We start from the raw sequence: 27,670 nt of genomic DNA, 5'->3' as shown, positions 1-27,670 counted from the left end.
ATGGCTCTCCTCAAGCTCTTCCCCACAGACTACACCTTGGCCCTATCGCTGCTGGCCTTCTTTCTCTTCCTGGCTGTGTCTGTTATTCGGTGGAGAGTTCCCAGGAATTTCCCTCCTGGACCGACCCTGCTTCCTCTGATCGGAAACCTGCACCAACTGGACCTCAAGAAGCTGGACTGGTCTCTCATGGGGGTAAGTGAGAATCCTTCACTGGGGGACTGTCCGAGGGATGGGGCGGTGTGAGCTCACAGAGACCGAGAGAGCCACAAACTGAAGCAGATCCCTAATCCCTGATCGAGGAATCTGTTAGTCCTGGGGGCTGTGTTCTGAGAGTCTCTGATCTCTGATCTCTGATCGGACTTTTACTCTAAACAGAAAAAAACAAACCAATTGCAAAGTTATGGAAGCTCAGAGAGTCTGGCACAGTGGACAATCTGGGAAATGTTCAATTTAATTAACGTGCAAAATTAATATGTGCCATTCCTGACGAAGCCCGAAACATTGACTCTCCTGCTCCTCAGATGCTGCCTGACCTGCTGGTCTCCAGCATCTGCAGCCCTCACTTTCTCCCAGATCCTTACAATCACATATTTAAAATATAGAGCGGATAGATATAAAATCATGGAAGAAGATCTGGGAGAATTGAAAATCTCTGGGCTTTTTTTTTATGCCATTAGAACCAGAGATATTGACATTGTGAAAGATCAGGAAAACACTGGAATTCATGTCCTGATCAAAAAACCAAAGTGAGGTCAACGCAAAGGGAAGGGACTGATTTGTGAGAGTGAGTTCCTTTGAGGTATATCCCAGAGCCAAGTGTCCATCAAATACGTGGTGCTGGGGGAACAGAAAAAAAATCTTAAAATTCAGTCCAATAATCGTGAACAAAATGAAAGCTGATTAAAGTCACCGCTTCCCAACGCAATTTGAAGTCAATGGGTCCATACCACCACAGGGCGCCCAAGGTTGGGTATGGGGTGGAGTAGGTTTGCAAGGGGAGGATTGGGAAAGCAACAGCTCTAAGGAATTTGGGACTTGGGAGAAAAGGCAGGTGTTTCTGCGGCCCCAGCTGGGAATCCAGGGCAGTGTGATGTCTCTCCGGTTCCTGGTTCATGAACGTCACTGAATGCCTGCAGAACACTCAGAGGGTGAACAGCTAGTGGCTATGCACATCAATAGAAAGAGGGATGGGGCCCTGCAGTTCGACTTGAAGGAGCTGGGAATGGAAATAGCCAGCAGAACGTCAAAGGCAGCAATCTCAGGATAACTTATAGTGCTACACACCGGTCAGGAAACATTCAGTGGGATAAGCAGATAGACACATAGAGTCGTACAGTTACAGAATCATAGAGATGTACAGCATGGAAACAGACCCATCTGTCCAACTCATTCATGCCAACCAGATATCCCAACCCAATCTAGTCCCACCTGCCACCACCCAGCCCATATCCCTCTAAACTCTTCCTATTCATATACCCATCCAGATCCTTTTAAATGCTGTAATTGTACCAGCCTCCACCACTTCCTCTGGCAGCCCATTCCACACATGTACCATCCTCTGTTTGAAAAAGTTGTCCCTTAGGTCTCTTTCATATCTTTCCCCTCTCACCCTCAACCTATCCCTACTTATTCTGGACTCCCCAACTGCAGGGAAAAGATCTTGTCTATTTACCTGATCCATGCCCCTCATGATTTTATAAACCTCTACAAGGTCACCCCCTCAGCCTCTGAAGCTACAGGGAAAACAGCCACAGCCTGTTCAACCTCTCCCTGTAGCTCAAATCCTCCAACCCTGGCAACGTCATTGTAAATCTTTCTGAATCCTTTCAAGTTTCAAAACATTCTTCAGATAGGAAGGAGACCATTATGCCAGGGGATATATCACAGGAGGGTGAGCTTTAGACTCCTCGGAGGTTAGTAACAATTCTGGAGCAGAATGAGATTTGTCCAAGCTGGATGATTTACGCCTGAATAGAGGCTCGACAAGCATCCTGATGGGATAGTATGTTAATGCTGTTGAGAAGGGTTCAAATTAATTTTTCGGGGGAATGGGAATGAGGAGATAACACTAGAGAGGAAAAGCCAGGAATTGGAAGAGGCAGCTAGCAAGAGAATGAAAAAGGTACATTCTGAGTAAGAGAAACAGCAGTAAGGTCCAAAAAACAATCACTGGGCCTACCCGTGAATGCACAGAGTGTGGTCAATGATATTGGTGAGTCGCTGATGCAGATAGCCAGCCACATGGGACCATGACAACATGGAAGTAAGTTAGTGCTGAATCTACAAGGAGAAAGTATTGCTGTTCCTTCAGTGTCACTGGCTCAACAGTGGGTGTGCAAAGTGACTTGAGAGTTTGGGTGCACAGATCATTGAAATATTGTAAGTAGGTTCAGAATATAATCAAGAAAGTTGGTTGAATGTTGGCCTTCATACCTGGAATACAAAAGGATGAATAAATTATGCTGCAGTTAGACAGGACCCTGGTCAGAGCCCACGTGGAGCACTGTGAGCAGGTCTGGGCTCCACACCTCAGGAAGGGTGGAATGGCCTTGGAGGGAACACAGCGAAGGTTTACAGGAATAATACATGTCCTTCAGGGGTTAGGTTATGAGGAGAGATGATCCAAATAAGGCCTGCTTTCTCTTAAATTTAGAAGGATAAGGGGTGATCTGATCAAAATCTTCGAGATTGTTAACATGAAAAGGGTGGATAGAGATAAACTATTTCCACTGTTTGGAGAGTCTCGAACGAAAGGACAAAGTCTGGGCCAGACCGTTCGGGAGGGAGATATGAGAAAGGGTGGTAGAACACTCTTCCACAAATGGCAGTGGGTGTGGGATCAGTTATTAGTTTTAAACTTGAGGTAGATACATTTTTATGAAGCAAAACCATGAGGGGATATGGGCCAAGGGCAGGAACATGGAGTTCGGCCAAAGATCATTCATGATGTAATTGAGTTGTGGAGGGAGCTTGAGGGGCTGAATGGCCTCCTTCTGTTTCTATGTTCAACATTCTGGAATTCCTTTCCCAACACCATTGAAGGTTTACCCACCTGCACTGCAGTGGGTCAGGAAGGCAGCTCACCAACACCTTCTAGAGGGAAAATACAGATGGGCATCAAATTCTTAAGAATTGGGGATTAAAATTCTTTCCTTCATTTTTCGCCCCTGACTTGTGCTACAGCTGATTCGAAATAAAACCTTAATGAAATAAATCTCTCTTTGTTAGCTTGCAGAGAAATATGGCAGTGTATTTTCAGTGGAGCTCGGCCCGCTGAAGGCAGTGGTGTTGACTGGTTATGATGCAGTGAAAGACGCTCTTGTGAATCACGCTGATCAATTCAGTGGGAGGCCAAACTTACCGATATATGACGCAGTTTCATTCCGAAGTGGTAATTTCCCTCTTTCATCTCTATGTTACTCTTTGATCATTTCCATCTTCAATCAACTCACCTGATCATGGTGGTCAAAGTGACACAAAATGTTATGATATTGAACTGTAGCATTTTAGCCACTATTTCCCTCAATTATCAATACCCAAGCTTTTCATTCCCAATAATCCTGGGTTAGGCCAATGTTTATCAGCGATTACAACTGAACTGGTCCTGCTCCCCTACCCTTTCCTCCACCGCTGAAAAGCTTTCCCTCGTCAGGCACTTATGCAATTCTCTTTTGAAAACTTCCATTGAATTTCCATTGATCAGGCACTTCTGATCATCACCATTCAATGTGTCTTTCACAAACCCTCTTTGTTTCTTTTGCCAATGCTATGAGCTCTGTGCCATCTGATTCTCAGTCCTCCAGCCAATGGGAAACATGCAGTGTTCACCTACTCTGACTAGATCCCTTATGATCTTAGATATCTCCATCCAAAAGCTCACACAACCTTCTCTTCTCCAAGGTGACCACCTTTGACAAGTGATCATCATTCATTCATCTGATGGCGACCCTCACTCAAGCATTTCCCAACAATGTGGCGCTCAGAATTTAATACAATGTTCCACTTCAAGCCAAACTAGCATGTTGTTAAATTTCAATAAAACTTCCTTTATTTTTGCTGAAGAAATACACATTCTATCAATCTGTTACCTTGCATTTTGCTAGAAAATGCCAAAGTAATGTCAACCAAAATTTGTGCTGCATGAGAGGAGGGCTACTATCAATTAAAGTCATTACATTTACACATCCACATAAATACATTGTGCAACTTCGACATCTCATTCAAAACCCCAATACACTCGAGCTTCCTGCTGTCATATTAAATGGCAGGGATCAGATCCCGAACTGCTAACAGACCTCACATCCCTCCCTTGGTTAAGCTGTTGGGTTGGCAGTCAGACCCTGTTACCTTCCTACTTTTTATTTGCTGCCAATTAACTTCTTGCCAATACCTTGCTGTCTCAAGGTACTGCATTTTTCATCACATTTCTCAAGATGGTGTTAATCATCAAATACCTGGTACAATCCCCTGCGTCAATAATTTGTCTAACTCCATAAATGTTGCTCAAGCATCAGAACATTAATCTTCACGTGATATATTTTAGACGGTCAATATTAAATCAACAAATAATTTTACTGTGGGACAATCTTAAATATGAACTGACAAACACTGAAATTGGGAGGGTTATTATAGTATCATAGAGTCATAAAGCACTGAAACAGACCCTTCGGTCTAACCGATCCATGCTGAACATAATTCCAAACTAAACTAATCCCACCTGGCTGCACTTCGTCCACATTCCTCCAAACATTTCTTATTCATGTACTTATCCAAATGCCTTTTTAATGTTATAATTATATCCACTTCTACCACTTCCACTGGAAGTTCATTCCACACACAAACCACACTCTGTATAAAACAATGGCTGCCATCTCTTGTTTAAACCTTTCTCCTCACACTGAAAGAATATGCCCCTCGCCTTGAAATCCTCCACCTGGGGGGAAAAGACACCTGTCATTCACCTTATCCATGTCCCTCATGATTTTATAAACTTCTACAAGGTCACCCCTCAACCTCCCACACTCCAGTGAAAAAAGTTGCAGCCTCTCCCCATACCTCATACTCTCTAATCCCGGGAACATCCTGGTGAATCTCTTCTTAACCCCATCCAGCTTAATAATATCCTCCCTGCAGAGGGAGACCAGAATTGGACAGACGACACCAAAAGAGGCCGCTTGCTGACAAAAACCAATCAGAGGGAAGATGAGATTTGGTTTTACGGCTCTCATTGTCATCTGGAATGCAGTACCTGGGATGGTTCTGGAAGCAGGGTCAACAGGAACATCCAAAGGGGAATTGAGAATGACAACATGAAGAGGAATCTTGTGAAGGGAGACCAATGGGCTGACGCCTCCAAAGAGCACTCATGGATACAATGGTATTCGTCTTGGTTTTTGTAGAATGGTGTAATTCTCAGGAAAGGAAAGGGTGTTAGAAACCTGGGGTTTGGCAGCACTCACAGCAGAACCCGTGTACAATATTTGATCAGCTTTTCGTGTGTCACTTTCAGGCGTGATATTCAGCGACGGGAAGTTGTGGCGGGAGAACCGAAAGTTTGTGATCTCAGCTCTCCGAGGCTTTGGCATGGGCAAGAAATCCATTGAAGACAGGATCAATGAAGAGGCCAGCTTTCTTGTCAATGTGTTTGAGAGTCACAAGGGTGAGTGCTTGGTGGGTCATAACATGCTGGAATTCATGGTTCCCTCGAAATTGACATCGACAGAAAAGATTTTCACTTGAATAAAAGATGCCAACACCAACTTTAGATCAAGATGTTACAGGGCAGCATCCACATACCAATGCTGCTGCTGCTGTGAGGATTCAGGTCTATGCTTCCCCTCAGTTTAACTCAGTCCTGCCTGATCAGCAGAGACTCTGCCACTTGTGGGGCAGGTCTGCTTGAAGAGTTCGCCACACGAGTCCTTTGACCATCGCCTCCACGTGTTGGTGACAGGCTCTCACGTATACAGCAGAGATGTGGGTGGCGAGGTACCTAGACTTGCTGAGCTACGGCGGTGGTGAGGCTCCCAGGTCAGTCACTGTAGGGGTGGCCCAATGGGGGCCCTCAGGTTCCAGGTCCCAATACAACTTGGAGATGAGTGGAAAGCACCATTGTGGGATTTCTTATTTTAAAATGTGGGCTGGTCCGTGCACACCGATTCCCACAGGACACAACAGGGTGTGACACTGGTGCAGTGGCAAGGGGGTTTGAAGGTAATTTGAGTCCAGACTCTGGTGTGTAAGCACGGACACAACATGGTCTGTGTCTGGTTGTCTGCTCCTGCACAAAGCTTACTGAATTACTTCCATTCCTTCAGTGTGAACGGTGGTTGCTAAAGGTTAGGTGCGATGGGGTATTAACAGTCTTTCCCATGCTCTTCCCAACTCTTGGGTCAATTTAGACATTTGTTTGTTCAAACCAATGGTCCATTTCACCCCGAAGATCTGTTTGTTCCTCCTTGACCTGGTGTGATATAATTGACAGGTAAAGTCACCGCCGTCCCTCTCTCTCACTGAGTAGACATGACTGGTGCTGAGTTTAACCTTAAACATGCCTCAGGTAAGGGGTGAGGTTGAAAAGGTGGGACCTTTATAGCAACCACTGCCAGTGTGAGAATTGACACCATGCTATGTTTTCAAAATTTTACGCATGGAATTGGCACTGCTGACTGCCAGCAACATTTTTGCCCGTGTCTAGTTGCCTCCTGAGAAGGAGACGGTGAGCTGTCTACTTGAACAATTCCAGTTCACATGCTGTAGGTTGACCCATAATGTCCTGATGGAGGGAATTCCAGGATTTTGATTCAGTTATGCAAAATAGCCATACATTTCCAAGTGAGGATGGTGAGTGGCTTGGAGGGGAATTTGCAGGTGGTGATGTTCCCACGTATCTGCTGCCCTTGTCCTTCGAGATGGAAGTGGTCATGGGTTTGGAAGGTGCTTCAAAGGATCTTTTGTGAATTTTTGGAGTGCATCTTATAGCTTGGTTGAAGGGCGGTACGGTGGCTCTGTTGTTAGCACTGCAGCCTCACAACACCATTGACCTGGGTTTGATTCCAGCCTCTGTTGACTGTCTGTGTAGTTTTCACTCTCTCCCAGTGTCTGTGTGGGTTTCCACACCATAGTCCAGTTTCCTCCCACAGTCCAAAGTTGTGTAGGTTAGATGAATTGGCCAAGCTAAATTGCCCACAGTGTTCAGGGATGTGTAGGTTAGGTGGATTAGTCAAGGTAAATGTAGAGTTATAGTGTAGGGAAATCGGTCTGGGTGGGATAGTCTTCAGAGGGTCAGTGTGGACTTGTTGGGCCAGTGTTTCCACACTGTAGGGATTCCACGATATTAGTTACGACAGAGCATCGGTAGTGGAGGAATGGTTCGTTATGGATGTGATGCCAGTCAAATGGGCTGCTTTGTCCTGGATGGCATCTGGCTTCTTGAGTTTTGTTGGAAATGCACACGTCCAGGCAAGTGGGGAATTTCCATCACACTCCTAATTTGTGCCTTGTAGATGGTGGACATGCTTTGGGGGATCAGGAATTGAGTTCCTCTCTGCAGTATTCCTAGCCACTGGCATGCTCTTGAAGCTACTCTGTTAATGTGACCAGTCCAGTTGAGTTTCTGGTCAATGGTAACCTCAATGAAAGTAGGGGATTCAGTAATGGTAAAAACTCCAGGAACTCCCTACATATGTTCGAGACACCACCCACGCCCTCCACCTCCTCCAAGACTTCCGTTTCCCTGGCCCTCAATGCCTCATCTTCACCATGGATATCCAATCCCTCTACACCTCCATCCGCCATGACCAGGGCCTCCAAGCCCTCCGTTTTTTCCTCTCCCAACGTCCCCAACAGTACCCTTCCACCGACACTCTCATTCGTTTGGCCGAACTGGTCCTCACCCTTAACAGTTTCTCCTTCGAATTGTCCCACTTTCTCTAGACCAAAGGGGTAGCCATGGGCACACATATGGACCCCAGTTATGCCTGTCTCTTTGTTGGCTACATAGAACAGTCGATCTTCCGTAATTACACCAGCACCACTCCCCACTACATTGATGACTGCATTGGCGCCACCTCATGCTCCCGCAAAGAGGTTGAACAATTCATCAACTTCACCAACACATTCCACCCTGACCTTAAATTTACCTGGACCATCTCTGACACTTCCCTCCCCTTCCTGGACCTCTCCATCTCCATTAATGATGACCAACATGACACTGACATTTTTTACAAACCCACTGACTCTCACAGCTACCTGGATTACACCTTTTCCCACCCTACCTCTTGTAAAAATGCCATCCCGTATTCCCAAATCCTCCGCCTCCACCATATCTGCTCCCAGGAGGACCAGTTCCACCACAGAACACACCAGATGGCCTCCTTCTTTAGAGACCGCAATTTCCCTTCCCACGTGGTTGAAGATGCCCTCCAATGCATCTCATTCACATCCCACACCTCCGCCCTCAGACCCCACCCCTCCAAGCGTAACAAGGACGGAACACCTCTGGTGCTCACTTTCCACCTTACCAACCTTTGCATAAACCACATCATCTGATGATATTTCCGCCACCTCCAAAAAGACCCCACCACCAGGGATATATTTCCCTCCCCACCCCTTTCACCTTCCGCAAAGACTGTTCCCTCTGTGACTACCTGGTCAGGTCCATGCCCCCCAAATAACCCACCCTCCCATCCTGGCACCTTTCCCTGTCACCGCAGAAACTGCAAAACCTGCACCCACACCTCCTCGCTCACCTCCATTCAAGGCCCTAAAGGAGCTTTCCACATCCATCAAAGTTTTACCTGCACATCCACTAATATCATTTATTGCATCCGTTGCTCCCGATGCAGTCTCCTCTATATTGAGGAGACTGGGCGCCTCTTAGCAGACCGCTTTAGGGAACATCCAGGACACCCGCACCAATCAACCACACCGCCCTGTGGCCCAACATTTCAACTCCCCCTCCCACTCTGCCGAGGACATGGAGGTCCTGGGCCTCCTTCACTGCCGTTCCCTCACCACCAGACACCAGGAGGAAGAACGCCTCATCTTCCGCCTCGGAACACTTCAACCCCAGGGCATCAATGTGGACTTCAACAGTTTCCTCATTTCACCTTCCCCCACCTCACCCAAGTTCCAAACTTCCAGCTCAGCACTGTCCCCATGACTTGTCCTACTGCCTATCTTCTTTTCCACCTATTCACTCCACCCTCCTCCCTGACCTATCACTTTCATCCCTTCCCCCACTCACCCATTGTACTCTATGCTACTTTCTCCCCACCTCCACCCTCCTCTAGCTTATCTCTCCATGCTTCAGGCTCTCTGTCTTTATTCCTGATGAAGGGCTTTTGCCCGAAACGTCGATTTTGCTGCTCCTCGGATGCTGCCTGAACTGCTGTACTCTTCCAGCACCACTAATCCTAAAACAAGATTCAGTAATGGTAATGATCTTGATTGTTAAGGGATAAAAATTAGATTATCTCTTATTGGTGACGGTATTAGTCTGGCATCCATGTGGCATGAATGTTACTTGTCACTTGTCAGCTCAATCCTGGATATTGTCCAGATCTTTTTGCCTGCGAACATGGACTGCTTCAGTATCGGAGGTGTCACAAATAGGTGGTGTTCTCCTGCATCATAGTCCAGCCAACTGAGTGAAACCGACCCCCAACCCTCAATTCACCAATTTACCATAAATCATTACTTTCACTGACAATGAAACTGCCCTGCTCCTAAATTTGGCAGAATCTTTTTCTTCCTCCCACACTCCACTCCCTTAGGAGATGTAGGTTTGAATCCCACCGCTGCCAAGTCATTTTTTAAACTGGAGGATCCTGTGTAACCTGAGGTGGAGGACGGGAAAAAATATTGGCTGTAACAGCTGCTCCATATTGGAGGTATTTCAGGTTGGAGATGATTTCCTGGTATTTTTGAAGCAGTAATTATTGTTTTATAAGCTGTTGCTTTGTTTACTTTGGGAAAAAATCAAAACAACAGTGTTCAAAAAAAAGAGAATGAAGTGAGACAAAACAGAGACCACATGGGAGGTTAGAAATGGAGACATAAACCTGCAAAGTTGTGTGACCCAGCAGTGACCCTGTACAGCTGTGTGACCCAGCAGTGACCCTGCACAGCTGTGTGACCCAGCAGTGACACTGTACAGCTGTGTGACCCAGCAGTGACCCTGTACAGATGTGTGACCCAGCATTGACTCTGCACAGCAGTGTGACCCAGCAGTGACCCTGTACAGCTGTGTGACCCAGCAGTGACACTGTACAGCTGTGTGACCCAGCAGTGACCCTGCACATCTGTGTGACCCAGCATTGATCCTGCACAGCAGTGTGACCCAGCAGTGACCCTGTACAGCTGTGTGACCCAGCAGTGACACTTTTCAGCTGTGTGACCCAGCAGTGACCCTGTACAGCTGTGTGGCCCAGCAGAGACCCTGAACAGCTGTGTGACACAGCAGTGACCCTGGACAGGTGTGTGAACCAGCAGTGACCCTGTACAGCTGTGTGACCCAGCAGTGACCCTGCATAGTTGTGTCACCCAGCAGTGACCCCGCACAGCTGTGTAATGCAGCAGTGATCATGCACAGCTGTGTGACCCAGAAGTGACCCTGCACAGCTGTGTGACCCAGCAGTGACCCTGCACAGCTGTGTAACCCAACAGTGACCCTGTACAGCTGTGTAACCCAACAGTGATCCTGTACAGCTGTGTGAGACAGCAGTGACTCTGCACAGCTGTGTGACCCAGCAGTGACTGCACAGCTGTGTGACCCAGCAGTTACCATGCACAGCTGTGTGAGACATCAGTGACCCTGTACAGCTGTGTGACCCGGCAGTGACCCTGTACAGCTGTGTGAGGCAGCAGCGACCCTGCACAGCTGTGTGAGGCAGCAGTGACCCTGCAGAGCTGTGTGGCCCAGCAGTGACCATGCACAGCTGTGTGACCCAGCAATGACCCTGCACAGCTGTGTGGCCCAGCAGTGACCCTGCACAGCTGTGTGACCCAGCAGTGACCCTGCACAGCTGTGTGACCCAGCAGTGACCCTGCACAGCTGTGTGGCCCAGCAGTGACCCTGCACAGCTGTGTGACCCGGCAGTAACCCTGTACAGCTGTGTAATCCCAGCAGTGACTCTGCACAGCTGTGTGGCCCAGCAGTGACCCTGCACAGCTGTGTGGCCCAGCAGTGACCCTGAACAGCTGTGTGACACATCAGTGATCCTGCACAGCTGTGTGACCCAGAAGTAACCCTGCACAGCTGTGTGACTCAGCGGTGACCCTGAATAGCTGTGTGACACATCAGTGATCCTATACAGGTGTGTGACCCAGAAGTAACCCTGCACAGCTGTGTGACCCAGCAGTGACCCTGCACAGCTGTGTGGCCCAGCAGTGACCCTGCACAGCTGTGTGACCCGGCAGTGACCCTGTACAGCTGTGTAACTCCAGCAGTGACTCTGCACAGCTGTGTGATCCAGCAGTGACCCTGCACAGCTGTGTGGTCCAGCAGTGACCCTGAACAGCTGTGTGACACATTAGTGATCCTGCACAGCTGTGTGACCCAGAAGTAACCCTGCACAGCTGTGTGACCCAGCGGTGACCTTGCACAGCTGTGTGACCCAGCGGTGACCTTGCACAGCAGTGTGACCCAGCAGTGACCCTGTACAGCAGTGATCATGCACAGCAGTGTGGCCCAGCAGTGGCCCTGCACAGCTGTGTGACCCAGCAGTGACTCTGCTCAGCTGTGTGACCCAGTAATGACCCTGCACAGCTGGTGACCCAGCAGTGACCATGCATAGCTGTGTGACCCAGCAGTGACCCTGCACAGCTGTGTGACCCAGCAGTGACCCTGCGCAGCTGTGTGACCCAGCAGTGACCATGCACAGCTGTGTGACCCAGCAGTGACCCTGCACAGCTGTGTGGCCCAGCAGTGACCCTGCACAGCTGTGTGACCCAGCAGTGACCCTGCACAGATGTTTGACCCAGCAATGACCCTGCACAGGTGTGTGACCCAGCAATGACCCTGCACAGCTGTGTGACCCAGCAGTGACCCTGCACAGCTGTGTGTCCCAGCAGTGACCCTGCACAGCTGTGTGTCCCAGCAGTGACCCTGCAAGATGTTTGACCCAGCAGTGAACCTGCATAGCTGTGTGGCCCAGCAGTGACCCTGCACAGATGTTTGACCCAGCAATGACCCTGCAGAGCTGCCTGATTTTGCTGTTTAGTAACCAATGTGTCTGGACATTGGAGTTCATTCTGACAAAAATGAACAAACAGTGAAATTCACAGTTGACCTTTGAGAAACCATGTGGGGATCTCACAACAGGGGAGCAGCGAAGTGACTAGTTTTAAAGTGTAACCTTATTGTGTTTTTTGGTAAATCTACAATTGTGAGTACAATTATTTTTTGATTATATATTTTTATTGAGATCTCTCTCTTTAATATACTTTAAAGATATAAAATATAGGTACTAAGTTATCCTTTTAGAGCAGCAAGACTGAGCTATTTTCTGTGTCTGTAGATTATTATGGTGTGAAGATGGCCTTTATTCGGGTGATGTGCTCTTCCTGTTGGATGTCGGAGATTAGGGAGAGTTTCCAAGTTACTGATGATGTAACTGAGGATTCATGAGGGCAGAGTGGTGCATGTGATCTGTATGGACTTCAGTAAGGCATTCAACAAGGTTCTGCACGGTAGACTGGTTAGCAAGGTTAGATGACATGGAATACAGAAAGAGCTAGCCACTTGGATACAGAGCTGGCTCAAAGATAGAAGATGGAGGGTGGTGGTGGAGGGTTCCTTTTCACTGGAGGCCTGTGACCAATGGTCTGCCACAAGGATCAGTGCCTGCGTTCACTGCTTTTTGTCATTTATATAAATGATTTGGATGTGAACATAGGAATTATTGTTACTACATTTGCAGATGACACCAAAATTGGAGGTATAATGGACAGTGAAGGAGGTTATCTCAGAGTACAATGGGATCATGATCAGATGGGCTGATGGATCAGTGAGTGGCAGATGGAGTTTAATTTCGATAAATTGGAGGTGTTGCAGCTTGGAATAGCAAATCAGAGCAGACTTATACACTGAATGGAAAGGTCCTGGGGAGTATTGCTGAACACTGGAGTGCATTTTCATAGTTTCTTGACAGGATAGTGAAGAAGGTAGTTGGTCTGCTTGCCTTTATTGGTACATTGAGTATAAGAGTAGGGAGGTCATGTTGCGGCTGTACAGGACATTGGTTAGGTCACTTTTATAATACTATGTGTAGTTCTGGCCTCCCTCTCACAGGAAGGATGCTGTGAAATTTGAAATAGTGCAGAAAAGATGGAAAAGGAATTTGCCAGGTTTGGAGAGTTTGAACTATAGGGAGAGGCTGAATAGGCTGGGGCTGTTTTCCCTGGAGTGTGGAGGCTGAGGGATGACCTTACAGAGGACGATAAAATCATGAGGGGCACTGATAGGTTGAATATACCAGGTCTTTTCCCTGGGGTGGAGGAGTCCAGAGCTAAAGGGCACAGGTTTAGGGTGAGAGGGGAAATATTTAATAGGCACCTAAGGGGCAGCGTCTTCACACAGAGGGTGGTGCGTGTGTGGAAATGTGCTGCCAGAGGAAGTGGCAGAGCCTGGTACAATTACAACATTTAAAAGGTATCTGGATGGGTACATGAATAGGAAGGGTTTAGAGGGATATGGGCCAAGTGCTGGCAAATGGGATTAGATTAATTTCAGATATCTGTTCAGCATGGGAGAGCTGGAGGGAAGGGTCTGTTTCCACACTGTGCACTTCTATGTGCACTTTGTTGTAATTTTGACTTCCTGCTTCCTGATTAATCCCAATTCTTCCCATTTCTGACAAAACTCAGCAGGTCTAACCTTTTGAGTCCCCGTCTTTAGAACAGGAACATTGAATAGGGAACTGGACAGATTCCTGAAGAAGCAGGGAATAGAGGGATATGGAGTGTGTGGAGGCAGAAGGGTTTCAGTTCAGAAAGGTTTCATGCATCAGTACAGGCTCGATGGGCCAAAGGGCCTGTTCCAGTAATGTACTGTTGTTTGTTAAAACACTAACTCTGCTTTCTCTCCAGGAATACTGCCAGATGTGCTGAGTTTCTCCAGCAATTTCTGTTGTCGCTTCAGATTTGCAGCCTCCGCGGTTCTTTGTTTTACATGAGTAACTTGTGCTTTGTAAAAGAGGACAATGATTGAAGTATTATTACTGTTTAGAGGCCTTTTTGTAATGGAATTCTGTGTTTATTCACAGGTCAGCCTTTTGAAACTGCACAGATTATGTATTTGGCTGTGAGCAATATCGTCTGTTCCATCATATTTGGAGACCGTTTTGATTATAACAATGAAGTATTTATCTATCTAACAAACATGGTTAATGAGAACACGAGACTGTTGGGAACAGCTCCAATACATGTAATTGTCGTTCTGTGGTATTGTACTCAGGCTGAGTGTTGAGGTCATTTGCAATTTGGTGTGTGAGACGGTTTCCACATCTGACTTGTTACAGGTTGAAGACTCTTGTTAACATTGTGTCTCAGCCATAAATGCTGATATGTGAGACAGGCTTACGTGGGCTAAATTGGAAAACGTTTAAGTGAGAAAATAAACGTGGAAAACTATTTTAAAATAAAGCAAAGAACAATGGGGGTGCTGGCAATCAGAAAATGGTTGGGAAGTTGCTGGAAAGACCCAGGAGGTCTGGTAGCCTCTGTGGAGAGAAAGTTTCAAGTCCAATGGCCCTCCTTCAGCACTGACAAAATTAACCTGGCCTGGCACTGAACGTGTTGTCACCGTAATGAGTTTTCTCAACTCATTTAGAATGAAATGAGGCATTTTATAGAATCACAGAAAGATTCCCCGAAGTGGAATCATTCTCCCAGACTCTTGATATGGAGAGGGAGTGGGTGGGGTTGGGGTGTGGGGGGGGGGGGAGGTGGGGTAATGCTTTCAAGAGATGTGATTCCCTCAGCTTCCCACATGAAGGAAAATGATGCAAGTGACATCAACCTGGGGGAGCCGGGTTCAAATCCTGCTGTGGTGGATGGCGGAATTTCAATTCGCTTTAACAATACAAATCTGGATTTAAGAGTATAATGATGAATATAATTGGCAAGAAAAGCCCAGCTGGTCCACTAATTTGGAGGAAATCTGCTGTCCTTACTTGGTCTGACCTGTATCTGAGTTTTGGAATCCATGTGTAACAGATGATAGCTGATAGGTCACCCATTCTGGATGAGAGCTAAAGCATTCAAACTAAAGCTGTAAATTTGGAGGGTTTATGGGTTGGGGTGGGGGCACTGAGGAGAGGAGAGGAAGTGCGGTGTTGCCATGACAATCTCCTATCTCCCATGAAGCATCACTGAATATAAGTAGTTGCTGCACTGACCGTGGACGAGCGATCACTGGATCCTCCAAAGGCCTGATCCTTATGTTCTTGTTCCAATCCAGCTGTTCAACTCTTTCCCATCTCTGGGATTTCTGATTCCGAGCCGCAGGAAGATTATTCAAAATCAAGTGAAGATGCATGAAATCTTTGAAGGTTTCTTCAAAGCTGCTAAAGAGACGTTGAGCGAGAACAGCATCCAGACACTCAGCGAGGCCTTAATTCTGAGGCATCAGCAGGTACAGTGACACACCTCTTCAGCACTAAGGGGAATCTCCCCAGATTTCAGACTCCACACCAGGACTTTGTGGGTTTTGATGGAGGAAGATTCTGTGTCAAACATCTGTTAAAATGTCGCTCAGTGCTGCCCCTCGTTTCTGGATACAACTACGAATGTGTAGCTTCAAGCGCTCACTGTATCTGATTATTTATCTCATCGTAGTGCTCATGACATCACATGGATGCTCAATGTGTCCAGAATATAGCATTGATGGTGTGTGAGATTCAATCTTGCAAAAGTCAACACGGAAAGTCTCATGAGTAATATAACTGAGGAGAGGTCTTTCCTAATTTTACACATTATTTTCCCCGAACACTGCCCTTGAACTCACACCTAGATCTGTTGTTCAGTGCTTTGGAGCCACACTATTCTCATTTTGACGAGGAAATCAATCTCTTTAATGAATTTAAACCCCACATTCATTAAGTCCTGCCCCTTCATCTCTGCTTAGCTGCCAGAGTGAATTGAAACCTAATGGTGAACTCAGACAGGAGAGGCAACTTTCCTTCAGAGAATTGGAGGGTGATACAGCAGAGGGGAAGGTCGCTCGGCCCATCATATCGATAGCTGCTCCCTGGTAGAGCTATCCCACTCCCCTATTCTTTCTCCACTGCCTTGTCACTTATTTCCCTTCAAGTTTATCCCCGACTCTTGTGTGAATGTAGCTTTGTGTCTGTGTCAGGAATTCCAGTCACTCAGCATCGCATTACAGTAGAGTGCTCCTTGTTGCCCCCTCCTACTGGACTTGTCCCTGACCCACCCTGCTCCTGCAATCATCTCTCCTTACTTATCCAGTCAAACCCATTCATGATTTCCAACGGTTCTATCGAATCTCCCCTTGATCTTCTCCCCTTCAGTAAATCTGCCCTGCACTCACGCCCCAGCATTGACATTTTCCTGAAAGTGTGACACCAGAACTGGATGCAATATTCCAGCTGAGGCCTTACCAGATTTTTATATATATTTGTAAATAAAACAGAATGGTGTGGGTTAACTTCCTAATGTACGTACTCAGTCCAACAAAAGCTGTAAAGTTGCTTTAAAGGACTTCCCGACCTGTCCCTCCACCTTCAAATTGGTGAAGTCTATTGCCTCCCCAAAGCCTGACCATGAGTGAGTGTATTTCTCCTCCCTCCACTTCCCATTTCCCTGCATTGTATTCCATCTGCCAAGTCTGTCATTGTCATCGTGACATTCATGACCAGAGGCTGGAAGGATCACTATCCTCGGGCACACATACCCCTGTCCAGACATTTATGGAGCTGAATATTTTCCTGAAGGAGGCGACACACTCTCCTTTGTTTCATTTTGTCTTGAAGGAGCTGGGAGGTGAAGATTTAGAGAGTAAGAAAAAGGATATCGTGGTTACAATCACTGACCTGTTTGCTGCTGGCACAGAAACCACCTCCACTACCCTCTGCTGGGGACTTCTTCTGATGGTAAACTACCCAGAAATCCAGAGTAAGGAATCCTTCACTCTGTGTTTGTTAGATTAGATTACAGTGTGGAAACAGGCCCTTCGGCCCAACAAGTCCACACCGACCCGCCGAAGCAAAACCCACCCATACCTCTACATTTACCCCTTACCTAACACTACAGGCAATTTAGTATGGCCAATTCACCTGACCTGCACATCTTTGGATGGTGGGAGGAAACCGGAGCACCCGGAGGAAACCCACGCAGACACGGGGAGAACGTGCAAACTCCACACAGTCAGTCGCCTGAGGCGGGAATTGAACCCGGGTCTCTGGCGCTGTGAGGCAGCAGTGCTAACCACTGTGCCATCGTGCCGCCCGTGTTAGTTTGTTGGTTGTGCCTAAATTGGCATCTGAATCTAATATAATATTGTTGCTTGTATAATTGTATCTTGTTGCTTGTAATGTGGATAGATGTTTGGGAGGGGAATGCAGACATGGTCTGATTGATGCGTTTGTGGATGACACACAGTTCAGGGGTGCTGTGGATGGTAAGGAGGATTGTCAGAGGATACAGCAGGATAGAGATTGGTTGGAGAGTTGGGTGGAGAAATGGCAAATGGAGTTTAATCCGGACAAATGGAAGGTGATGCATTTCGGGAGATTGAATGCAGGAGGGAAGTACTGCACACAGTAAATGGCAGAAACCTTCGTAGCACCAACATACCGAGGCATTTGGTGTGCAGGGCCACAGTTCCCTGAAAGTGACAACACAAGTTGATAAGGAGGTCAAGAAGACATCTGGGCATGCTTGCCTTCACTGGTCAGGGATAGAGGATGAATAATTAGCAAGTCATGTGGCAGTGGTGTGGTACTTTAGTGAGGCCACATTTGAAATATTGTGTACAGTTCTGGTCGCCACACTACCAGAAGGATGTGAAGGCTTTGGAGAGGGTTCAGAAATGGTTGATAAGGATGTTGCCTGGTGTAGAGGGCATTAGCCATGAGGAGACAGTGGAAAAACTCAGTTGTTTTCACTATAATTTCAAAGGATGAGGGGTGACCTGATAGATGTTTACAAATTATGAGAGGCATGGATAGATGGAGTCCTTAATGACAGTTCCTGGGTGACATCAATTTAAGGTAAAAGGGGGTAAGTTTAACAAAAATATGAGAGCCAAATTTTTTTTACCCAGAGGGTGGTAAGTGCCTGGAGGAGGTGGTGGAGGTGGAGACAATAGTAACGTTTAAGAGACATCTTGACAATTGAGGAACAGGCAGGGAATAGAGGGATACTGACCACGTAGAGGCAAAAGGGTTTTAGTTAGAAAGGCATCACGTGTCAGCACAGTCTTGTTGGGCTGAAGGGCGTGTTCCTGGGCTCTACTCTCCTTTGTTTTGTTTTAGTCAGTCCTTTATGTTCCCTGAGGGAGGTTAGTTCCTGTCATGAGTGTCTTGGCACGTGGCATTTCATATCTACATCTGGCGCTCAAACCCACCCTCCCCTCAGGGTAAAATACTGACCCCTGTAAGAATCTGATTGAGAATAAGACAAGACATTGTCAGCCAGGAACCAAGTGACCACCAAGAGCAATACTGAAACAGCTCTGGGTTCAGCACTATATTGGCCATCTCAATCAGAAACCCCTCCAATGGTTGGGATTAGAACGAGCTGATCATTAGTGAGCCAGCAAGTGGAGTCTTCCTGAGCTTGAGCCCAAGGTGACACCTCTGGGCACAGAGGAGACAACTTTCATTGCAGGTTCCGGGATGATACCCAGGGTGACGTTCATAAAGACACAAAATCAATATTGACACATCTCATCAATCCACATTTTAAATTCTGTATTTGATTTCTGCCCTGGAATTGGAGCACAAAAACTTTATTAAACACTAGAGAAAATGCTAGACCTGGGAGTGCAGGTTTGAAAGAGAGCAGAGCTATAACCTGTTGACAGTGTGGCACAGTCATAGTCCTGCATCTACACACTAATCCCACTAGGTGGAGCCTTGCAGTCCAGCACTGAGCTCCATACCTGGATCGATGTTCAGAGAATTATCCAATTTATCACAATTTTCCTGAGTTTAAGCCCAGGTGAACACCCCAGTAGCTGCACAGTGAACACTCCAATCTTGTGGATCGTTGTGGTCAAGGGGAACCAACAGCATGGAATGTGGAGACAGAGCATTGATAAGCCTCGAACAAGTTGTATCCAAGACCTCTCTCGCTCTCTGACAGAGAGACAAAGCCTCCCTCAGGGACATCGGGAATCCAACAGAATTGGCAGATCCTCTGTCAGTCTGATTCACTTGGGTAAATAATTACCTCACTGTCTGATTCCCAATTGGACTGAAGACAAGAAGGCTTTATGTAGGTTGAGATGGAAATGTGTTGCTGGAAAAGCGCAGCAGGTCAGGCAGCATCTAGGGAACAGGAGAATCGACGTTTCGGGCATTAGCCCTTCTTCAGGAATGAAACGTCGATTCTCCTGTTCCCTAGATGCTGCCTGACCTGCTGCGCTTTTCCAGCAACACATTTCCATCACTGATCTCCAGCATCTGCAGACCTCACTTTCTCCTCCTTTATGTAGGTTGAGGTGAACAGTTATCCCAATAAACAGGTCACTGCAGAGGGGATGGGCCACTTGGATTGATTTGTTATACTTTCGATCTAGGTTGAGCGGGGAATACTCTGGGGGTGGCCCTAAAATGTCCCTCCTGGGATCATCCTGCCCCTGCCGAGTTTCCTGCCCAGCACTTTGTTTGTGGAAATTATGACACTCGACAAATCAGCACTTTCAATCGGTACCTTCTCAAGGGTAATAAATATGAATAGTGGCATGGAATTATTTTAAATAGATTGTCAAATTGTCCTCAGTAGTGAACAATAAAAATTTACCTTGGAGGTTAGCACACAGTGGGTGGTATCACATCAGCTGTGTGTTTGGGGCAGTTTGATGTTTATGCCTGTCAGAGTTGATGAAGTAAAGTATTGAGAGGGGAATGTACTGGCAATGGAACTGATCGAGCCCGTTCCGTGTCACTCAACAACACAAAGTTCTCCACTTCAGTTCAGTCTGCTGTAAACTGTTACCCTCCATCCAAAGATCTTTACCTTTTTGTCTGTTTCAGGGAAAGTTCAAGATGAAATTGATCGGGTGATAGGAGCTGGTCGATTCCCGAGGACAGAAGACCAGAGACACATGCCCTACACTGAGGCTGTGATTCACGAAATCCAGAGGTTTGCCAACATTGTCCCGAACCTTGCTCATTCGACAACCGAGGACACACATTTCAGAGGGTATTTCCTTCCAAAGGTATCAGAGATACAAGGCTTACTTTTCACAATTTGTGCCACTTGGAGCATTGTTCGAGACAAAAGAAACTGCAGAGACTGGAAACCAAAATAAACAAACAGGAGGCTGGAAGGACACAGCAAGTCAGGCAGCACCAGGAGGTGGGGAAGTGGGCGTTTCGGGTGTAACCCTTCTTCAGCACTGGGGGTGGGGGTGAGGGGGTGGGGTGGGGGAGGGGGTCAGAGTGGTGAGGTAGGAATAGGTGAACACAGGGAGAGGGCACGATCTGGTTGGTCGATGGGAGGAATGTATCCAGTTGGTAGCCGGAAGGAAGGGTCAATCCTAGGAATGGAAGGGAGGGGGAGGGGCTGGGAAGGGAGTCAGGGGATGGAGAGGGATTGAAATTGGAGACCTCAACGATGAGTCCTCCTGGCCGTAGGCTGCCCAGGCAGAAGATGAGGTGTTGTTCCTCCAACTTGTGGTCTGGCAATGGTAAAGGTTGAGGATGATCATATTGGAGAGGGAGTGGGAAGGGTTATTAAAATGGACAGTGACTGGGAGGTCAGGTCGGCCCCTGTGGGCCCGGCTGAGAGGTTCAGTGAACAGTTCCTTAAGTTTACATTTTGCCTCCCCAGTGTAGAGAAGACTACATCGGGAGCACCTGATACAGTAAACTAGGTTGGAAGTGAGGCAGGTGAACCCCTGTCTGACCTGGAAGGACTGTTTGGGGCCCTGGAGGGAGGTGAGGAAAGTGGTGTACCAGCAGGTTTTGCACCTTTTCCGGCTGCAGGGGAGGTACCATGGGTTGGATGTGGGGTGATGGGGAGATGTTGGTGGGAGAGTGGCACAAACCAAGGACTGTTGAAGGGAGCGTTTTTTTCCTGAGGGCAGAGAGGGGCGGGGAGGGGGAGATGTTCTTGGGGTTGGGTCTAGTTAGAGTTGGCCAACCTGACCTCCCAACCACTGCCTATTTCAATTCCCCTTCCCATACCCTCTCCGACATGTCCATTATCCTCCGCCTCAACATTGAACTCTCCAATTTCAAACAACCTCCCTTCCCAGACCATCCCCCTCTCTTCCACTGCTCCCTGCCACCCGGCCCACTTCCTACCCAAAATCCTCCCCGACATCCCCCCCCACCTTTATCTGCAGCTCCCCTCACCCCCCACCCGAGTCCTGAAGAAGGGTTCTACTTGGAACATTATCACCATGGTAATAATATTATGGTACTTTCTGAATAAATACAGGAACTGAGTTAGAAGGGAAACAAATTAAAAGGGGAAATTTCAATGTTGAGAATTGCTAATAAAAAAGTCACATTGAAGGTTCCCATCACACAACCTCAACAGTGAAAAATGAGGCCATTTCTCCCATCTTATCTGTACTAGCTCTCTTTAGCATTTTGACAGAACCAAACGTCTGCCTTTCCCCCATAAGCCATTGGTCCTATTGAAATAATCATCAAGTGCTCTCCTGAATGCCTCATGTGACCCTGTCTTGACCATACTTCATTCCAAACCCAGTCACTAACTGTGGGAAGAGGTTTGATTTTAAATCTCACCTCACATTTGTGTTTTTTAAAATGCGTCAAATCGCACCTCACACATGCACTTTTTAAAATGTGGTTAAAATGTGCCATCTGACTCTCAATCCTGTTACAAACACTTTGCACTCATCAATGAAAAGGGTAATATTATTGTTTTTTTTCTTTTCTTTCCTTTTTCTGTCGGGGAAGGGGATAGAGTGGCCAGTGACAAGTACTGCCCTTCACATCAAAGGGCAGTGCTGTGTGATCAAAACAGTGAAGGGGAGGGTAGGGACGACACTCTCGTTTATTTTTTTTTATTTTTTTGTCTTTTGTTAACCCCCACACTACCGCCTAACCGCGGTGGTGCTTATTTTTTCCCCAGCACCCATGGTGTGTGTGTGCAGGTGTGAGACACATTGAAAGACACAAAGCGCATGGATCTTTATTCAATTTCCACCACCAGGAAGATAGGAAAACACCCGAGTGGCCAGTGACAAGTACTGCCCTTCACATCAAAGGGCAGTGCTGTGTGATCAAACAGTGAAGGGGAAGGTAGGGACTAAATCAAAATAGAGTTGGAAGGAGAAATAATGCCCTCCACTCCCTGTGGCGCCCACCTCTCCCTGAACAACTCCAGGGTGTTGGTGGACACCGCGTGCTCCTTCTCCAAGGACACCCGGGCCCTAACGTAACTACGGAAGAGGGGCAGGTAACATTATTGTTAATGAATGAGAGGAGAGTGCTGATTGGTTGGCCAGTAGACTCTGATTAGCAGAGGTCAAAGCAAATGCACCAGTTAATGATGACTGGTGCTTAACTGCCAAGCTCTGTTTAAGTTTTAAACTGGGCAGGTTGACTATGATTGCCCTGAAGAGTGAACTGGATAAAGGCAGTCACCTGTTTTATTGAGTTGAACAGGCACAATCTATGTACGTGTTCCTTCTGTCAGCAAACAGCAGGGCCCTGTGCACTAATCTACCCAGCCTCCACTGCAGGTAATTATGTCCCACTGCAGGCCAAACAGCAATTTGGATTTTAGGAACTGAGTTTCTTTAATCGTGGGGAAGAGCCGCTACATTTGACAATAAGGTGGAGTCGGTTATAACCTGAGGTATCTCATGAAACTAACAGGATCAGGGAGAAAACTGGGTTTTCCACATCCTGCATGACTCACTCTCCATTAAACACAGGCACAGTAACACATTCAGAACGACTTTCCGTGTTTTTCAGGGAACGTCCGTTATTCTTTTATTGACCTCGGTGCTGTACGATAAAACCCAATGGGAAAAGCCCCACCAGTTTAACCCGGCTCACTTCCTGGATGCTGATGGGAATTTTGTGAAGAGAGACGCCTTCATGCCTTTCTCTGCAGGTAACCAGTTGTAAAAGGGGCCATGTGTTCCGTGACTAAAATATTCTCATTTCTGAAGTGAGGCAACTGACTGTGGAGAGCCAGCTCTGATTTGAACTGGGAGCAAGCTCCAAAATTTCACAATGAGTTGAGCTCCCCCATTTGGCTCTTACTTCATCCACGGTATGTGGGTGTCACTGGCTGGGCCCAGGATTTATTGCCCCTGCCCAAGTTGCCCCTTGAGAAGGTGGTGGTGAGCTGGTGTCTTGACCCACTGCAGTCCATGCGCTGGACCAATGCTGTTAGGGAGGGAACTCCACGATTCTGAGCCAGCGACACTGAAGGAATGGGGAGATGGAAAAGGCAGGGCAGTGGATGTGAAGAATGTGGGATGAGCCATAATCCTATTGAATGGCAGAACAGTCTCGAGGGGCCGAATGGTATGCTCCAGTTCTTATTTCTCGTGGTCTTAAGGTCAGGATGGTGAGTGGCTCGGAGGGACTGTAGTGTTTCAAGAAGCCAGCTCACCACCACCTTCCCAACGGGACAAATCGGGAATGGGCAATAAGTGCTGGGCCCAGCCAGTGACACCCACATACCGTGGATGAAGTAAGAGCCAAATGGGGGAGCTCAACCCATTGTGAAATTTTGGAGCTTGCTCCCAGTTCAAATCAGAGCTGGCTCTCCACAGTCAGTTGCCTCACTTCAGAAATGGGAATATTTTATGTTCCATGAGTGAATAAGGAAAAGGGAAGTTAAATACGAAGGCTATGACCAGTAATGTCAACTAATTCAGCTCAGGAGGTGGCACAGGTCCTGCGATCCCATAGGGGTTTGGTGGGACCACACTCAGTCACAGTTTTGGTCTCTCCACCCAAGGAAGGGTAAAGTTACCTTAGAGAGAGTCACTGAGCTGACTCCTGGAACAGGGTCTTGGTGCTCTATTCCTTAAAGACATTGAAATAAGGATAATTCTTCAGGCCTGGAGAGGGGATGTGTCATAGAGTCATAGAGATGTACAGCATGGAAACAGACCCTTCGGTCCAACCCGTCCATGCCGACCAGGTATCCCAATCCAATCTCGTCCCACCTGCCAGCACCCGGCCCATATCCCTCCAATCCCTTCCTATTCATATACCCATCCAAATGCTTCTTAAATGTTGCAATTGTACCAGCCTCCACCACATCATCTGGCAGCTCATTCTATACACTCACCACCCTCTGGGTGAAAAGGTTGCCCCTTAGGTCCCTTTTATATCTTTCCCCTCTCACCCTAAACCTATGCCCTCTAGTTCTGAACTCCCTGACCCCATGGAAAAGACTTTGCCTATTTACCCTATCCATGCCCCTCATAAATTTGTAAACCTCTATAAGGTCCCCGCTCAGCCTCCAACGCTCCAGGGAAAACAGCCCCAGCCTGTTCAGCCTCTCCCTATAGCTCAAATCCTCCAACCCTGGCAACATCCTTGTAAATCTTTTCTGAGCCCTTTCAAGTTCCACAACATCTTTCTGATAGGAAGGAGACCAGAATTGCACGCAATATTCCAACAGTGGCCTCACCAAGTCCTGTACAGCACCAACATGACCTCCCGACTCCTGTACTCAATACTCTGACCAAGAAAGGAAAGCATAACAAACGCCTTCTTCACTATCCTATGTACCTGCGACTCCACTTTCAAGGAGTTATGAACCTGCACTCCAAGGTCTCTTTGTTCAGCAACATTCCCTACGACCTTATTATTAAGTGTATAAGTCCTGCTAAGATTTGCATTCCCAAAATGCAGCACCTCGCATTTATCTGAATTAAACTCCATCATTTCTGTTCAATGGACAGCCTCACAGTGAAGGAGTGTCCATTTCGGATGGGGAGAGGACAATGTTCTCTCACTCAAAGTGGGGTGTGTCTTTGGAATTCCCTGCCCTGAGGGTCTGTGGATGTTCAGTCATTGAGTAGATTCAGGACCAGGCTATTGGATCCGAACTAAATGGATAGGAATGGAGAAGGTTTGGGAAGGTGGGGTGGAGGGAGCATATCAGCCAGGTTCTTATTGAATGAGCAAAGAGCATGAAGGGCCGAATGTACTCCCAGCTGTTCGAGTTCTGTCTGTACGGGGATAGAGAGACACACTGTGGGAATGAGATTGCTTGCAGTTGGTGACCATTGGGATGGTTTCAGCGATGGGGGTTTGGAAGATGGTGGTCTCTGAACAGACTGTGTGTGTGTGTGTGTGTGTGTGTGTCTGTGTCTGTGTGTGTGAGTGGGTGGGAGTGTGTGGGGGGGTCAGTGTGGATCTGAGTGTGTGTTGGTGTGTGTCTGTGTCTATGCGTGTTTGTGTGTGTCTGTGTGTGTATGTGTGTGTGTCTGTGTATGTGTGTGTGTATATGTGTGTGTCTGTGTTGTGTGTATATGTGTGTGTACATGTATGTGTGTGTGTGTCTGTGTGTGCGAGTGTGTGTGTATGTGTCTGTATGTGTGTGTGTTTATGTGTGTGTATATGTGTGTGTATATGTGTGTGTGTCTGCCTGTTTGTGTGTGCGAGTGTGTGTGTGCGAGTGTGTGTGTATGTGTGTGTGTGTATGTGTGTGTGTGTATATGTGTGTGTGTGTCTGTGTGTGTGTATATGTGTGTGTGTGTGTGTGTGTGTCTGTGTGTGTGTGTGTGTGTGTGTGTTGGGTGAGGTACTGACCTTCCCCTGTTCTTTTTCAGGTCGGAGGGTGTGCGCTGGTGAGGCACTGGCTAAAGTGGAGCTTTTCCTGTTCTTCACCACCCTGCTGCAGAAGTTCCACTTCCAGGCCCCACCAGGCGTGACAGACCTGGACACCAGCCCGAGAATCGGCTTAGTGTCCAACCCGAAACCCCACCGGGTTTGTGCTGTGTCTCGCTGATGGGACCCAGCGACAGGCCCAGTCGGTCTTTCACTGCTGGGTTTATAAAGGTGGGAGCTGCAGCACAAAGTGTGAGGCAGCACCAGAACCGGATTACCCTGTCTCTATGTGACGTGGCACACAATCATTTACTCTCCGTACAAATCTATATCGTCCCACCTTCACTTCTGTAACGATAATGTTTCCAGGGAATCGGCTGAGAATGTTCTCCCATTACAAAAGGAGGCAGACATTTCATTGAGGGTTTGAATGCTCTTTGCAAATTAACTCAGACCCCATTCCAAACCTGTCTGACTGATTCATTTTGAGGTGAATCCTTGCTTTTTGGAGCATTACATTCATTGAGGTATTTGTACTGATGCATTGCAATGACTGAATGATTAAACCATGTTCCCGAATCTTGCAATAATTCGCATTTCTCTCTGAATTGTTTGTTTGGGAGGTTTCACACAGCCTAGTCAGACTGGTCGGTCTAGTTCCATACAAACCTAATTGTGTAAAAACTGTCAGATTAAATGAATAACTGAATGGTTTAACCATGTTCGCTATTAGAGTCATACAGTTATAGAGATGTACAGCACAGAAACAGGCCCTTCAGTCCACCTTGTCCATGCTGACCAGATATCCCAACCTAATCTAATACCTTTTGCCCACACTTGGTCCATATCCCTCCAAACCCTTCCTATTCATACACCCATCCAGATGCCTTTTAAATGTTGTAATTGTTCCAACCTCCACCACTTCCTCTGGCAGCTCATTCCATACACTCCACAGTCTCTATGTGAAAAAGTTGTCCCTCAAGTCCCTTTTAAATCTTACCCCTCTGACAGTAAACCTAAACCCCTCGCGTTTTAGACTCCCTACCTTGAGGAAATGACATTGGCTGTTCACCCTCTCCATATCCTTCATGGTTTTTGTAAACCCCTAGAAGGTCACCCCTCAGCCTCCGACACTCCAGTAAAACCAGCCCCAGCCTGTTCAGCCTCTCCCTGTAGCTCAAATCCTCCAATCCTGGCAGCATCCTTGTAAATCTTTTCTGAACCCTTTCAAGTTTCACAACATCCTTCCTATAGCAGGGAGACCAGAACTGAACACAGTATTCCAAAAGGGTCCTAACCAAGGTCCTGTACAACCACAGCATGACCTCCAACTCCTATACTGAAGTGAATTGTTCATCTGCGACAGCCCATTTTGCTCTCTGTAATAATTGAGGAGTCACAGCTGGAAAGGAAAATTGTTTCTTATTGGACACCAAAATAGAGCCACTACTTGTTTTGTATATGAGCCAGTCCCAGCCTGGGGCAGACGCACCCCTGAGTCTGCAGCACGATGGTCCTGTGGTCAGCACTGCTGCCTCACAGCGCCAGGGACCCGGGTTCGATCCCAGCCTTGGGCGATTGTCTGTGTGGAATTTGCACAGTCTCCCCGTGTCTGTGTGGGTTTCTTCCCACTATCCAAAGATATGCAGGTAAGGCTGGATTGGCTGTGCTAAATTACCCCAAAGTGTTCAGGGATG

At 47.2% G+C, this 27,670-nt stretch overlaps 1 protein-coding gene across 1 annotated transcript; it reads left to right on the top strand.

The window, feature by feature from the left end:
- LOC148140811 (cytochrome P450 2K1-like) lies at positions 1-26,552 on the top strand. The gene is made up of 9 exons (XM_087978923.1): positions 1-192; positions 3,229-3,391; positions 5,510-5,659; positions 14,268-14,428; positions 15,464-15,637; positions 16,998-17,139; positions 20,226-20,410; positions 23,148-23,289; positions 25,976-26,552. Exons 1-9 carry the CDS (start codon positions 1-3, stop codon positions 26,152-26,154), a joined length of 1,488 nt encoding a protein of 495 aa, XP_087835049.1. The 3' UTR covers positions 26,155-26,552.
- Positions 26,553-27,670: the final 1,118 nt, after the last annotated feature.

This window comes from Chiloscyllium plagiosum, unplaced genomic scaffold (genome assembly GCF_037043375.1).
Source record: "Chiloscyllium plagiosum isolate Xiang-an unplaced genomic scaffold, Cpla_swu_hap1 HiC_scaffold_35, whole genome shotgun sequence".
In the NCBI taxonomy this organism is placed as follows: Eukaryota; Metazoa; Chordata; class Chondrichthyes; order Orectolobiformes; family Hemiscylliidae; genus Chiloscyllium; species Chiloscyllium plagiosum.
Note: the sequence above shows the minus strand (reverse complement) of the source record. Positions and strands in the feature narration are given on the sequence as shown.